General features: G+C 48.8%; 1 protein-coding gene across 16 annotated transcripts in view; it reads right to left on the reverse strand.

Moving 5' to 3' along the window:
- The window catches only part of FNBP1 (formin binding protein 1), a 70106-nt gene that overhangs the window by 32024 nt on the left and 22591 nt on the right, over window positions 1–15491 (reverse strand). For all 16 annotated transcript variants that reach the window (XM_087704920.1, XM_087704917.1, XM_087704919.1 and 13 more), the window contains exons 5-8: window positions 14413–14475; window positions 13011–13115; window positions 3357–3485; window positions 45–191 (exon numbers count right to left, since the gene is read on the reverse strand). In XM_087704920.1, coding sequence (XP_087561046.1) covers window positions 45–191; window positions 3357–3485; window positions 13011–13115; window positions 14413–14475 — 444 coding nt within the window. The remainder of the gene's footprint in view (window positions 1–44; window positions 192–3356; window positions 3486–13010; window positions 13116–14412; window positions 14476–15491) is intronic.

Below are 15491 nucleotides of genomic sequence, written 5' to 3' on the forward strand. Positions count from 1 at the left end.
CAACCCAGGTGTGATCCTAGGTCTGGAGGAAGCTTCCCACTTACGTGCTTCGGGTCAATGGAGTCCACGGCCTTGGTGATCTCGTCCAGGCACTTTCCGATGATGGGCGTCACCTGGCGATCCACCTCGGCAAACGTCTTCATGGATTCCCCTATTCTGATGATCCGCCTCTCTTCCATGTCTTGGATTTTCTGGAGAGAGGAAGAATCACACGTTAAACGTCTCCCAGGGAGACCCCGTCCATGCAGCAACCTCAAGAGGCTCTGGAACAGAGATGAGCACTGCCCCCTAGAGTCGGGAACGACTAGCGTGCATGTGCAAGGGGAGCCTTTATATTCTCACACCTTCTAGGACAGTGTTTCTCAACCTTGGCAACTTGAAGATGTCCGGACTTCAACTCCTAGAATTCCCCAGCCAGCGAATGCTGGCTGGGGAATTCTGGGAGTTGAAGTCCGGACATCTTCAAGTTGCCAAGGTTGAGAAACACTGTCCTAGGAGAAAACACGAAAGGTTTTCCAAAATCTGGGACTGCTGAGAAGTGAGGAGGGAGGTAAATTTATCCTAGAGAGCCTTGTATTCACAAAAATAACTCCAAAGTACCAATAAAATTGTAAATTGCAAGCTGCCCAGTATCATTGACAGAGATGGGCAGCTGCAGAAATCGAACAAATTAAAAATAAATAAAATAAACACCCATAAGACATAAAGGAGGAACAAAGGCACAGGAGCCTTTGCAGGAAGCAACTTCATTCGTTCTGGTTGGTTTAAACTCTGAAGCTCCGTTTTGACTCTGGGGCCTTGCAAAGCTAGTTGGCAATTAGGTCTTTGTTCCAAGGGAGATAAAGGTGGGTGCTTATCAGCCTTACCCCGAAAGACTTTGGCCGACTTCTGTCGGACTCTTTACAAACTATTTGTGAGTCATTGTGGGCTGTGGATGAAGATAATTCTCAGCCCTTGCAATAAAAAAGAGGGTTTTGGGGACTAAGCGTGTGGTTTTTATTGTCATGGGAAGGCTATAGCTCCAAGTTTTCCGTAATCAAAGTAACACAAACTCTCTCCTGGATGAAGAGGTTTCCTAATTCCCTCCTGCAACTGGCGAGTGAGTGGAAGGCAGAGAGCAATTCCCGGGGAAAACCTCCATGCAGGGAGATTATTTTTCAAAATCAGAAGCTGCTCACTCCAAATTCTTCTTATGACAGGTTTGGGAATTTTCCACTCCACTTTTGGTCACAGAGAGAAACGGCTGCGATGAGGCTGGAAGGAGGCTATTGAAGATGACCAAAAAAAGGAAGAGGATGGAAGCCAGGGTAGGAGATGATATCAGCTTATTATACACATATTTCTTTCTTTCTGGCATTGGAAAGTTCCAGCGTGTGTGTGTGTGTGTGTTCTCCCGTGCTTTGGAAACATAACTATAAGAAATCCTCGACTTATAACCACAATGGAGCCCTGTTGCTAAGCAAGATGGTTGTTAAGTGAGCATTGCCCCGTTTTATGAATTTTGTTGCCACTGTTGTTAAGCGAATCATTGCGTTTGTTAAGTTGGTTGTTAAGTGAATGCAGCTGCCCACTGTGCCAGATGGTCGCAAAAGGGGATCAGATGACCCCGGGACATGGCAACCGTTGTAAATACGAATCAGTCGTCTGAATTTTAATCAGGTGAGAAGGGGATGTTGCAAACTCATTGAACAAGTGGCTCACTTAACAACATAAATTTGGGGCTCCGTTCCGGTCATAAGTCGAGGACTGTGTTTATGACAGTTGCAGCGTCCAGGGGGGATCTTTTCTAACAAGCAAAGTCGACGTGGGAAGCCAGATTCACTAAACCAGGGATCCCCAGCCTTTCGGACTTCAGGAACCACTAAACCACTGTTTCTCAATCGTGGCAACTTGAAGATGTCCGGACTTCAACTCCTAGAATTCCCCAGCCAGCGAATGCTGGCTGGGGAATTCTGGGAGTTGAAGTCCGGACATCTTCAAGTTGCCAAGGTTGAGAAACAGTGCACTAAACTCATAATTTTAAATCCCGCAGACCACTAATATGATCTGCCTAATGACCGGCTGGGTGGGCGTGGCTAGGTGGGCGTGCGGCTGGGTGGGCGTGGCCAACTCGATGTCACTCACATCAAGAGGCGCCTCACCAGCCTCTACTCGCCCCTCCCCTCCCAGCCCCTCCTCGCCTGCCCACCGGGGCTCCTTAGGGCCCCCACAGAAAGCAGCTGCTGGAGCTAAGCAGCCCCCAGGAGAAAGAGTTGGCAAAACAGCTCGGTTCAAATTGGATCTGGCCGAGAAGGAGGCTCAGCAGAAGCACCTCACTGAGGACTAGGAGCATGGGCTTTCCAAGCAGAGGGAAGGCCTGCGGGAGTGCAAGGCCAGGTGCCTGGAGGCTCAGTGGGCTGAGATGCTCAGCCAGTTCCGGGCCATGATGCCGTCCCACTGGAACGAGGCCCTCCGGCTCTTCGCCACCAGCGGCCCTTCCCTCCAGCCTTCGGCCAAAGCCCCCCACCAGGAGGCCGAAGCAGACCCCAAGTCAGAATTTCTGCCCCCCTCCAGACCCCAAAAAGACCCCTAAGGGGGAGACTCTCTGCAGCAACACAGCTGTTCATTGCACCTATCCATCCCAGGGGCCGTATTTGGAGGAATATAAATATATAAAATGCAGATAATTTTTCTGCGGACCACCAAAATTTTCTCGCAGACCCCCAGCTGGTGACCACTGCACTAAACAACCTTTGGCAACGGTCACATAACCAACTCTTGGCTTGGGACATCCAGGCAGAGCCTTGGTTGGTTCAACCTGGCACCAGGCTGCCCCCTCCGCGTTGTGCCTCTCCAGCTGCAGAGCAGTGAGTGACAGCGGTGGGAGAAACAATGATGTCAATACAACGACAGCTCCAGAGTCTTTCGGACAACCGGCAGCTGTGTCTGAATTCCTGCCAGAGTTTATTCATTCAGATGCGGCAGAAACTAGCAGACGATCAGGAGAAGTTAGGGCTGCCTCCGCCTAGAAAATCCTTGACTTACAACCGTTTCATTTAGTGGCTGTTTGCAGTTACAACGGCGCTTTGAAAAAAAGGGATCATCTTTCACGCTTATGAGACCCTTGGCAACTGGTTCCTAGTTATGACGGTCACAGTGTTCCGGGATCGCGTGATCCCCTTTGGCGGCCTTCTCAATGGGGCAGCCGGATTCACTTAATGACCGGGTTCCTGACTTAACAACGGCAGTGATTCATTGAAGCACCGTCTCGCTTAGCCACAGAACCATGGGTGCCGAATGGAGGTCGTAAGTCCGAGGACTGTATTGTTTGCTACCAAAAATAATTCGGAGGCCCAAATTGCGAGAGGTTGCCTCACCTGGAAAATGGTGGGGATGTGCGTGTGGTAATGTTCTCGTTGCTCCTGGTTGAACCTCTGTAAGGTGGAGAGATACTCTCCTTTGCTCTCTTCGGCCATCTGGTGACGCACCTGGGCTTGCTGGCGTGCCTGGAGGAGGAGGAGAAATGGAAAAGGTGGGATACTCGGCAGATGCTTCCGGGGAGATTTTGCACCCGATGGCTGCCCCTATGACTCCCGTTGCAAGGCAGCCTGGGAAATAATGGAGGGACTACAAAAGACCCCCACCCCCCACCCCCAAAACAACAACAACAAAACCTGGCTAAGGGAAAAGGGAAGAGAGTCAGTGCGGTGGAGAGTTAAGATGCTGGAGTAGGATCCAGGAGGCTGGAAGTTCTAGTGCCGTCTCACATGTGAGTGCTGGCTGGGTGACTTTGGGCCAGTCACCGGGAGATGGTGAGTTCTAGTCTTGCTTTAGGCATGAATGCCACCTGGATGACCTTTGGGCCAGTCACCATGAAGTCGGACTAGAACTCACCAGGAGTCGGTGAGTTCTAGTACCGTCCTAGCCATGAAAGCTAGCTGGGTGACTTTGAGCCAATCACCAGGAGACTGCGAGTTCTAGTCCTGTTCTAGTCTGTCTCTCTCTCTCTCTTTTCTCTTTCTCCCTCCCTCTCTCTCTCTCTTACTCTCTCTGTCTCTCTTTCCCTCTCTCTCTGTCTCTCCCACTCTCTGTCTCTGTCTCTCCCCAACCCACCTGGCAGGGATGTTGTGGGGGAAAGAGGAGCAGAAAGGATTGTTGTGAAGATGTTTACTGCCTTGAGTCACAGGGAGGAATTTTTAGGAAAAGAACAGTTGAATGGCCAGAGGGGCACCTCATGCCTCTGCAGAAGCAGGAATTGGTTAACTGGTTTCCCCGCTGGCAATGGGTGCTGCCTTTGCATAAATATTTTCCATCAACAATCCCTTTGTAAGTCAGCTCCTCCGCCCACCGCGGCCTCTGAGCAAGATTTCCACCGTCTGGCGTTCCTTTCCCGGCCCACTCGCTTCGGCTGGCTCCCCAGCCCCCCCCCCTCTCATCTGCTCCGCATCAGATGCCTCCTCATCCCCACCAGCCTGGAACTCCCGGCTCCTCCCGCTGGCATCTCCCCAGATGTTGCAGCCGGCTTTGGGGAAGGACCCGGGCTCTCCCTGGGGAGGAGGAGCGCTGAGGGCGAAGAAGGCACCCCTGCCCGCGTGCAGAGTGCATCCCTGTGCCCTCAAGAAGAACCCACCCCCCTTTTGTTAAAAAAACCCCGAAACAAAACGGAGGGGGGGCATTTTCCAGGGAAGGGGAGCGCTGGGTCTTCTGCCAGCCCTTATATGGTGAGATTTTGGAGAAAGAATCTGTCGGCTTTCCACCAGCCCCCCCCTTCCCCTCCCCACCCCCACTGCTTAAGGTTGCACTCAATCCCGAGGGAGGGAGGAGAAGCAGCAAAGTCTGAAAGGGATTTTCAAGCACTCGGAACAATCAGAAAAAGAGACCCCCTCTTGGCTGCAGGACGGATTTTGCGGCAGTGTTAAAATAGACAACTTTGCATCCTTGAATTTCTTTGGGAGAAATCTCCCTTTTGAGGGTGCTCCAATCACAATGCGTTAATTGGGAGGGGGGAGAGAGAATGGACAGAATGGGAGCATTTAAGGCAGCCAGAACCCACTACAGGCAATTAGTTAGAAGGCAAGTGGTTTTTTTTAAAAAGCGTGCAATTCTTATGATCCATGTGCTTGGAATCCACATATGTTCATTATTACAAACACAGACAAATATTTCGGTTTCTCTCCCTGTTTTTGACATTAAATCCATCATGTTTCCTCATCGGCTGCTCTTTGTTTTAATGAAAGGTCGTGCACGACAGAAATTTTCGTGCGATGTAATTTTACACACTCATTTTTGCACACAATTTTCTTTCCCCCTTATAACCCCACATTGGCATTTATTTTTGACTAACATCTCTCTCCCTCCCTCCCTCCCTCCCTCCCTCCCTCCCTCCCCCTCCCTCCCTCCCTCCCTCCCTCTCTCTCTCTCTCTCCCTCCCTCCCTCCCTCCCTCCCTCCCTCCCTCTCTCTCTCTCTCTCTTCTGGATGTTTCTGAATTTTTTTTAAAAAGTGCATGGAAGTCCTGAAAGAATTTAGGAAATTGACAAAAGAATGAATTTACTCGGACAGCTGAGTCAGTTAAACAATACTGCACTGAACCATATGAGTTGGGTGATATTCCTCATAGTGTTGTGGCCCACCAGTGGCCAGTTAATTTCTCACGGTGGCCTGTTGTGGCTGGCCAGCAGAGCTGGAGACAGATTCGGGCAGTGAGGAGGTTGGGAAGGAACCTGGGCCAGTCCTGGAGTCCGGGGAAGGCTCTGATGATGAGGCCTCTGTATCGGAGGCAGAGAGGGGGCCAGGGCCATCTGACAGTTATCAGCTGCCTTCAGAGTCAGATATCAGTGAGGCAGAAGAACAGCTGGAGCCTCTTCCCAGTGTGCGCATGCGCAGAGTGGCCAGAGGAAGGGAGAAACTAAAGAACAGGGGTGGACTTGGGAGGAAGGCCACAGGTGGATGGTGAATGGCCCCTCCCAGAGGACATAAAAGAGGAGCGAAAGGGGAGTTTGCAGGAGACAATTAGTTCACTTCATTGGTTCCTGACTCTCTGAGACTCCTTGCCAAGCTCTCCAAGCCAGATAAAGTCTGTGACTGTAAATCCCTACACTCAGCAACTTATACAGAGACACAACGAGCCATTTCCTCATGGACGGAACCCCTTCTCTACATCCTTATGTTCAGGTGAACAGCTCATACGGAGACACAACAGGCAGCTTCCTCATAGGAGGAATCCCTTCCCTACATCTCTACACTGAGGGCTGCAACTCATTCAGAGACACAATACATAGGTTCCTCCCTCGAAGTGGCTTTTCCTACATCCCTAAATTCAAAACCATAACTCACACAGAGCCACGACGGGCAGAAGCATAAAACTGTTGCCATTCCATCCCTCTTGAGAATCCCTGGACAAAATTGGCTCTTAGCCTCCCTTCTAATTTATCTCTCCTTTCCGTCTTAGCCCAAGAAGCATCAAGCCTGGATTTGGGGAAAAAAACGTTCCCTAACCCTTCCCAGGTTCCAGAAACGGCAAAAGTGTCAATAAATAGATTTTTTTTTTTTGTTCCCTACAAAGGGAAGCTAAGGGCGGATAGCTGTTTCTAAGAGACTAATTCCGGAGGAACATAGCCGATCTCCAAAGAAAAACAATCCAAAATCAATCAATCTCTCCCTCCCTCTCCCTCTCCCTCCCTCTCCCTCTCCCTCTCTCTTTCTTTTTGGGATGACACCCTCTTCCAGGCCAAATCCTGCATTGTCCTGTTGCCAAACCAGCTGCTCATCCGAGAAGATAAACAAGGCAAGAACGGAAAACAAAACATGCCAAGTTCTGTTTCAAAAATAAATTGAATTAGAGGACTTTTTTTTTTTTTAAAGCAACTTTTGGACTTTGGCTTCACGCACCCACCAAGATAGAGTCACGTCTCAATTCTGCTAGCATCGTGGACACCCAAAATTATCATACAATCGAAGGGCTGGGAAGGGCTGATATTTGAAAAAAATAACACCACACGCCCTGGTGCATTTTATCAGGGAGTTCACACACACACACACACGACACTGAGATAAAACGCAATTTAGTTTTGCTGTTTTGCATATGGAGAACCGCTTAGGTGCCAATTCTGGGTTTGAACCGTTCCAAAATTTGGCTTGTTTTAACTCATGCAGAATACAGGAAGTAGAATGCAGAATATCAGAGTTGGAAGGGACCTCAGAGGTCTTCTAGTCCAACCCCCTCCCTGCTCAAGCAGGAGACACGCAATATCATTCCGGACAGATGGCTATCCAATCCACCCAAATTCCAAATCTCCTGTGGAATTCAAATTCACCAAATTTCATAAAACATTTAAGACCCCCAACATTATCATAAAGCATTTTATGACATTATATATATACAGAAATGTTCTGTGTGATCAGCTCCTCTATGTTTGACGGTGCAGGGAGTTCACCCTGAGCTCCCTTTCTGAATACTTGTGAAAGTTTGAACATCTTTCCAAAGGGGTTCGTAGACTCCTAAGGCAGGATGGGACCTTGGAGGTCTTCTAGTCCAACCCCCTGCTCAAGGAGGAAACTCAAACCAGGGTGGCACAGTGGTTAAGAGTGCACTACTGCAACCTACTTCTTGACCTTGACTTCTTGAAAGAGCCAAGGTGGCGCAGTGGTTAAATGCAGCACTGCAGGCTACTGCTAGATCAGCAGGTCAGCGGTTCAAATCTCACTGGCTCAGGGTTGACTCAGCCTTCCATCCTTCCGAGGTGGGTAAAATGAGGACCCAGATTGTTGGGGGCGATATGCTGACTCTCTGTAAACCGCTTAGAGAGGCCTGAAAGCCCTATGAAGCGGTATATAAGTCTACTGCTATTGCTACTTCTGCTGACTGCCGGCTGCCTGCAATTTGGCAGATTGAATTTCACTAGGCTCAAGATTTACTCAGCCTTCGGTCCTTCCGAGGTGGTAGAATGAGGACCCAGATTATTGGGAGCAAGAGGCTGACTCTGTACACCGCTTAGAGAGGGCTGTAAAATCACTGAGAAAGTGGTATATAAGTCTAAATGCTATTTCATCCAAACAATTGTCCTTAAAAACCTCCAGTGTTGGGGCACCCACAACTTCTGGAGGGAATGGATTGATTTTTCTCCCTATCTGGAAATTTATCCTTGATTCTAAGTTGCTTCTCTCCATCTGTCATTCATTCCATCCATTCCATCATCTTCCTATTATTCCCCCTTTTAATCAGATTCACAAGATTTGGAATATCTGAAGCACCATGGCTACTCAGAGAGAACCCTCTGTTAAAGGGCAGATACGTTTAGTCCTGGCTAACTGCAAACGTAGTCAGCCACCATTTGAAATTCCACCACTGAAAAAAAAAAAAGTGGCCACTTTTCCAACTTAGAACCATTGCAGCATCCAATCAGCATGGCCACCTGATCAAAATTAAGAGGCTTGGCAACGGACTCACATTTATGACGGTGGCAGAGTCCCAGGGGGTCATGTGATTCCCCCTTTTGCAACCTGCTGACAAGCAAAATCAACGGGGAAACCAGCTTCACTTCACAACCTCGTCACTAAAGGAACACGGCAGAGATGCATGCAATAAAGGTGGGGAGAGGAGTCTTGCTCCGCATCCAGATTTCCTCTGCACCCCTCCCTTGTTTTTAATCAAAGCAAGATACTTTCATCCCCCAGCTCTTCATAAAAACAATCAAGGTGATAATTCAAGATGGTTGGTTCCCCTCAATCATACGTGCTAGTCATTCCTGACTCTAGGGGGCGATGCTCATCTCCATTTTAAAGCCGAAGAGCCAGCGCTGTCCGAAGACGTCTCCGTGGTCATGTGGCCGGCATGACTCAATGCCAAAGGTGCACAGAATGCTGTTCCCTTCCCACCAAAGGTGGTTCCTGTTTTTCTACTTGCATTTTTTACGTGCTTTTAAACTGCTAGGTTGGCAGAAGCTGAGACAAGTAACAGGAGCTCACTCCATTACGCAGCGCTAGGGATTCGAACCCCGGAACTGCTAACCTTTCTGATCAACAAACTCAGCGTCTTAGCCACTGAGCCACCTTGGAGATTCAAGATGATTGATTGATAATTCAAGATAATCATCTCTTTGTGGGGCTTCCAAATGGAATTTGGGAGGTGGTGTTTGCAATTGTGTAGAGAGGTGTGCTAGGGGAGTGAATGGACGGACCACCCAGGAGGAGGATAAATTTCCCTGTATTTTCCATGGAGCTTAATTCGCCCTTCCCCACACCCACCAGGGCTGGAGTTTGCTGGGCTTCAGAAGAATGATTCATCTTTTGTTATTTATTTAAACCCGATGCGATTGCCTGATACGGCAACTGGGTATGTTTTGCCTCTGGCTTTAGATCAAGGGGCTCCCCTGCGGGCTTGTTTGGCCAGTAGGGATTATTTAAACAAATACATAATTTTAAAAAAGAGAACCTCGTCTTAGGAAGTGGGGTAGTTTCAGGAACAAGAGGAAAAATAACACAGTGGTGCAGTCCTGAGTGCCTGGGATTCACCGTTTCTGAAGGGTGTCATTGAGATATTCAGAGACAGAATGGGATAAGTAAGGTTTTTTTTTAAAAAAAATCCCTGCATGTAGAAAACTAGCACAATAAACCTCACAAAGAGAAATCTAGCACAAGACAACGCAAGTTGCTTTTAGAACTTTTTCAGATTAGTTAGAACTTTCACAGCTCAACAAAGATCGATTCCCCCCCCCCAAAAAAGGGTGCTCACTTTTGAAGGGTGCAAAATAAACCCCCATTTGTTTGGGGTGAAAAACAAGATACTGGTCCCTATTATGCAAGGAGCATCAGTACAGATTAAAAACAGCCTTGGAAAGAGGAGGACTAGGAGGAAGTGGAGAGGAAGGAAGGAAAGAAATAGGAAACAGAGAAAGAAGAGGATAAAGAGATAAATAAATAGGAGAAGGGGAGGAAGAGAAGGAGGAGATAAAGAGGAGAAGGAGGAAGAGGAAGAAGAAGGAAGAGATAAATAAATAGGAGAAGGGAAGAAGATAATGAGAAGATAGAAGAGAAGGAGGAGAAAGAGAAGGAGGAGGAGAGATAAATAAATAGGAGAAAGGGAAGAAGAGAAGGAGAAGATGTAAGAGGAGGAGGAGAAGGAAGAGATAAACAGGAGAAGGGGAAGAAGAGAATAAGAACATAGAAGAGGAGGAGAAAGAGAAGGAGGAAATATCTCCCTTGCAGTGTTCAGAAAGTAAAACAAAATATATATTTTCCACCATCGTTCAGCCACCAGGGAGCTCGTCTTCAGCACCAAAATGCTTGACCAGATATTATCATAGGGATGGAATGCAGGGCAATTATCTCCCAGGGCTAATGAGTGGAGGAGAAAAGCACAAAAGGAAACCCTAATGAGGCACCAACCATGGGGGCAGAGCCGTGATCGCAGACCCTGCCCTCAAACTCTGGCCCATCCCCACCCCCACCTCTTCTGCCCCAGATGCGCTCACCGTAAACTCACACAACGCGTCAATACCCAAACCCTGGAAACCACCGTGGGATCCAACATTCATGCTGCTCAGAGGGACATTTCTTTATATATATATATATATATATATATATGCAATATATGCATATGCAAATATGTACCAAACTTGGTACACAGATGGCTTACCCTCTGGATACAAATACTGGGTGGGGGTGAAGACACCCCTGTTGTGCGTGCCTGCGTGTGTGTGTGTGTTCCAGCATAACTCTGGAATGCCTGGCCCGTTAAGGAGAGGGAGTGCGGCGTCCTAGAGCGGCAATTGTTTGTGACGTCATGGGAGGGAGAAGAGAGAGCCTGGGCCGTTAAGGAGAGCGAGTGACTAGAGGCCCCCGTGTTGGCAGGGGGATGTCTCTGCTATTTAGTAGGCCGTCTAGCTTTGCCATCACTTCCCTCCCCGGGAGCAAGCCTCTTTTCATTTCTTTTAATTTCAGTTAAACTAGACCCACCCAAAGGGAAAACAGCGGAAGGGAGGGAGCTTCCACCCTTCCCTACACGGGTTTCCCCAAAATGGCAAAAGAACCGAAGGCGGAGCTAAAAGAAAGTCTGCTCACTTTTCAAGCCCGTCACAATTTTTCCCCGCGGCCCACAACGTTTGTGCTTCCTCACCAGGTTGGGGAAAGGCAAAAATTCGAAGAGGGGAACTTGAAATAATGGGTCGTGTTATAAAATAAGCCCACCACGAAATGCACAAAATCTCCAGTCCTTCCTACTGGGAGCCCTCGACATTCACTTAGTGCCCCTTCAAAGCTGCAACGGCGGCGCTGAAAAAAAGTGACTTTCACACTTCCGAACGTTGACTTTCCTTGTCGGAAGCTGGATTCGCTTAACAGGATTCACTGGACAACTGCAGTGATTCACTTAACAACCGTGGCCAAAAAAAAGGGCATAAAATTGGCTGCGACTCACTTAGCAACCAACTTGCTTAGCGACGGAAAGCGGTGGTGAGATCCGATTGCTGAAAGCAAGATGAACCGATCAAAGCCCTCCGAGCTAACTGGCCCCGTCCTGCCCATCTCACCAAGACGCAGCGTATTTTAGCTTCCTACAACTCAAGCCGAATCCAAGGGAGCTGCCTGCAGAGGCCGGGAAATCTCCTGCCACCGGAAGGAGGCAGCCAAGAAATCCAGGGGCTGCTAACAAAAGGTGGAGGCTGAAAACAACTCGGTTGTGTCATCCTAGGAAGGCTGAGTTAGCGCTAAGCTACAGAGAGAGAGAGAGAAGGAGGGAACAGAGACAGAAAAAGGAGAGAGAAGAGAGAGAGAGGAGGAAGAGAGAGAGAGGAAGGAGAGAGAAATAAAAGAGAGAGAGAAAGAAGGGGGAAGAGAGAAAGGGAAAGAGTGAAAAAGAATAGAGAGAGAGAGAAAGAAAAGGGAGGGTGAAAGGGAAGAGAGAGGGAGAAAGAGAAGAGAGAGAGAGAAATAAAAGAGAGAGAAGAGGAGGAAGAGAGAGAAAGAAAGGAGAGAGAATGGAGAGAGAAATAAAAGAGAGAGAAAGAAGGGGGAAGAGGGAAAGGGAAAGAGAGAAAGAGAATAGAGAGAGAGAGAAAGAAAAGGGAGGGTGAAAGGGAAGAGAGAGAGAGAAAGAGAAGAGAGAGAGAGAAATAAAAGAGAGAGAGAGAGGGCACCAGCCGTAGCCCTGTAAATAAACAATGTGCTATTCTGCACCACAATTACATAAGCTTCGTATCACATGTCCCCAGCCACACAAAGGAAGGGACTTAAGACTTAACGCACTTCACAAAACCACACACACACACGCACGGTGTCCTCTGGGGCCAGCCACGCGTCATGTGCACCCCAGGCACGGATGGCGTGGAGGCGAATGTCCAGAATTGACGGGTGCCAAGGCAAGGGAGGCTCCCACGAGGCTTCCAACAAGCAAAGATGGGGGAGGGGGGAGACGGATTCGCTCAACGACTGTGTGATTCACTTAACAGCTGCCCTGATTCACTTAAGCAAAAAAAAAAAAGGTTGTGAAATGGGGCCCGGCTGACTTAACAATCACTTTCCTCGGCAGTGGAAAATCTGCCCCACCTACAACCATTAAGGGTGAGCAGTAATTGTGAGTTGCAAAAGGACCATAAGAGGTTTTCAAGAAGAGGCTGGACACCCGTTTGTCTGGAACGGTACCGTAGACCAGTGTTTCTCAACCTTGGCGACTTTAAGTCCTGTGGACTTCAACTCCCAGAATTCCCCAGCCAGCATAGCTGGCTGGGGAATTCTGGGAGTTGAAGTCCATAGGACTTAAAGTCGCCAAGGTTGAGAAACACTGCCGTAGACAATCTCTTACTCAAGCAGGGGGTTGGACTAGATGACCTCCAAGGTCCCTTCTGACTGTTGTTCTGGGACCAAAATTGAGCAAAATACGTTTCTCTCTTTTCGTGCCTCTCTCCTCTCTCTCTCTCTCTCTCTCTCTCTCTCTCTCTCTCTCTCTCTCTCTCTCTCTCTCTCTCTCTCTCACACACACACACACACACACACACACACACACACACACACACACACACACACAAACCTTCTTACCTTTTCCACATCTGCTTTCGTGACGTTGAGGTCCGCATCCATCTTCTCGAAGTACTGTTGCGCTCGGTCGGCTTCTTTGCAATCCCGTTCAAAACGCCGCTTGCTCTGAGGAGGGAAGGAGGAGAGTTAGCAAGTCCTGTGGAAGCGCAGAGAAGAAGGACTAGAGGGGGACGTGATAGCAGGGGCTTCCCCAAAGATGAGCGAGGGGGTCGACCTGCTTTCCAAAGCACCAGAAGGCAAGGCAAGAAACAACGGATGGAAACTAATCAGAGGAAGAAGCAACCGGGAATTAAGGAGAAGCTTCCTACCAGAACAATTAACCACAACTCGCCACCCGAAGTTGTGGGTTGCTCCATCAATGGAAGTTTTTAAGCAGACAATGGACAGTCATTTGTCTGGAATGGGATAGGGTCTCCTGCATGAGCAGGGGGCTGGACTAGAAGACCTCCAAGGTCCCTTCCAGCTCTATTCTGATGGATTGGTTCTAACAATGATTTTATAGGTCGTCCTCCTTCAGCAGCTGCCTCATTTAGCGACAGTTACGGCAGGGATGAGAAAGCCACTTTACAACCAAACCTCGTGCCGTCCATCTCTTAATTGTGGTTTTTTGGGGATAATTTTAATATTTCAATATGCCTAGTTTTCATATTTTTATTGTGGTTTTTTTTAATAACCTATAATAAGGGACCCACAGTCCTCTTTAAAGGGAGATTGGATCATACTATTAAAAAAAAAAGATTAGGTAAAGGTGAAGGTTCCCCTCGCACATCTGTGCTAGTCGTTCCCGACTCTAGGGGGCAGAGCTCATCTCCGTTTCAAAGCCGAAGAGCCAGCGCTGTCCGAAGACGTCTCCGTGGTCATGTGGCCGGCATGACTCAATGCTGAAGGCGCATGGAACGCTGTTCCCTTCCCACCAAAGGTGGTTCCTATTTCTCTACTTGCATTTTATTGCGTGCTTTCAAACTGCTAGGTTGGCAGAAGCTGGGACAAGTCACGGGAGCTCACACCGTTAGGCGGCGCTAGGGATTCAAACCACCAAAGTGTTGCTCTTTCTGATTGACAAGCTCAGCGTCTTAGCCACTGAGCCACCGCGTTCCAAAAGAAAATTTAAAAAACATTAATCAATCAATAAAATAGATAATAATTACAATCTTTGTCGGTCTGTAAAGCCAAGGAAAGCGGAAGTCAGACCTGTAAGCACCCTGAGGGTTTCATTTAGCAGCCGCTTTGCTTAATGACCAAGTTGCGGGCCCCAGCTGTGATCCCTAATATGTGGGTGGCTTTTACTCCAGAAGTCATTGGTGCGTGGAGCAAACCAACATCATTTAGTTATCAGGAAGACTTTTACAAACAGCCCAGAAATGTTAAACCTAACGTAGAACGGAGTCACAGACGCACTTACCGATTCCAGCTGTTTCCAACAGGTCTCTATGTGTTGCTGCGCTTTCCGTCCGTCGTGAAAATGCTGGAAGGAAGAATTCACAAGATCTTTTTTTTTTTTAATCAAAGGCAGACTTGGGTCAAAAGAGGCAAATTTATTGCCATTTTTTATGATTGGAATTTGTTTTCTGACTGACGCTTCCCAAGAAGGAAACTCCTGGTCCCGACAAAAACCCCTTTTTATTACTATGGATTCTGCTCATTCACCTCCAGCAAAGTCTTTCAAGGGAGGATTTACAGTCACAGACCTTCTCTGGCTTGGAGAGCTGCCAGGCATAAAATCTGCAGAACTTGGCAAGGAGCTGCGGAGAGTCACGAACCAATGAAGGGAACTAATGGTCTCCTGCAAACTCCACTCCCCTTTCGCTCCTCTTTTATTCCCTCTGGGAGGGGCCATTCACTGTCCATCTGTGGCCTTACTCCCAAGTCTCCTCCTGTTCTTTCGCTCTTCCCTTCGTCTGGCCACTCTGCACATGCGCACACTGGGAACAGGCTCCAGCTGTTCCTCTGCCTCACTGATGTCTGACTCTGAAGGCAGCTGATAACTGTCAGATGGCCCTGGCCCCCTCTCTGCCTCCGACACAGAGCCCTCATCATCAGAGCCTTCCCCAGACTCCAGGGCTGGCCCATCTCCCTCCCCAACCTCCTCACTGGCCGACTCTGCTGCCAGCTCCACTGGCTGCTGGCGGGTCACAAGAAGGCCTGCCCCATTGAATCTGACCACAGCTCCCATCTTCTCCAGCTACACCGAGTGAGTGAAAGACCTCTCCTGCCCGCTACTGTCTCCCTTCAGTCAACCGCATCGTTTGGCCGTTCTATTTTGAGCGCAACGCCCTTCACGCCACCGAACGTGCAGCACCAGAGCGCCATCCAGACAGGAGAACAACCCTTAATGGATCTCCTGGGCATCCGGCCAGAGAAGGAGCTTCACCCTTTGGTTGAAGGGTGAAGTTGTCTTCTGAAGAAGGCTGGGGAGAAAGACTGTGGGCCACCTGAGGAGGCCGTCCTTCTCCCAAACTGTCAGGTGCTCCTCACAAAGCT

This window comes from Thamnophis sirtalis, unplaced genomic scaffold, assembly GCF_051295495.1.
Source record: "Thamnophis sirtalis isolate CommonGarterSnake01/CBP01778 unplaced genomic scaffold, rThaSir2_p1.2 scaffold_2, whole genome shotgun sequence".
Lineage (NCBI taxonomy): Eukaryota > Metazoa > Chordata > Lepidosauria > Squamata > Natricidae > Thamnophis > Thamnophis sirtalis.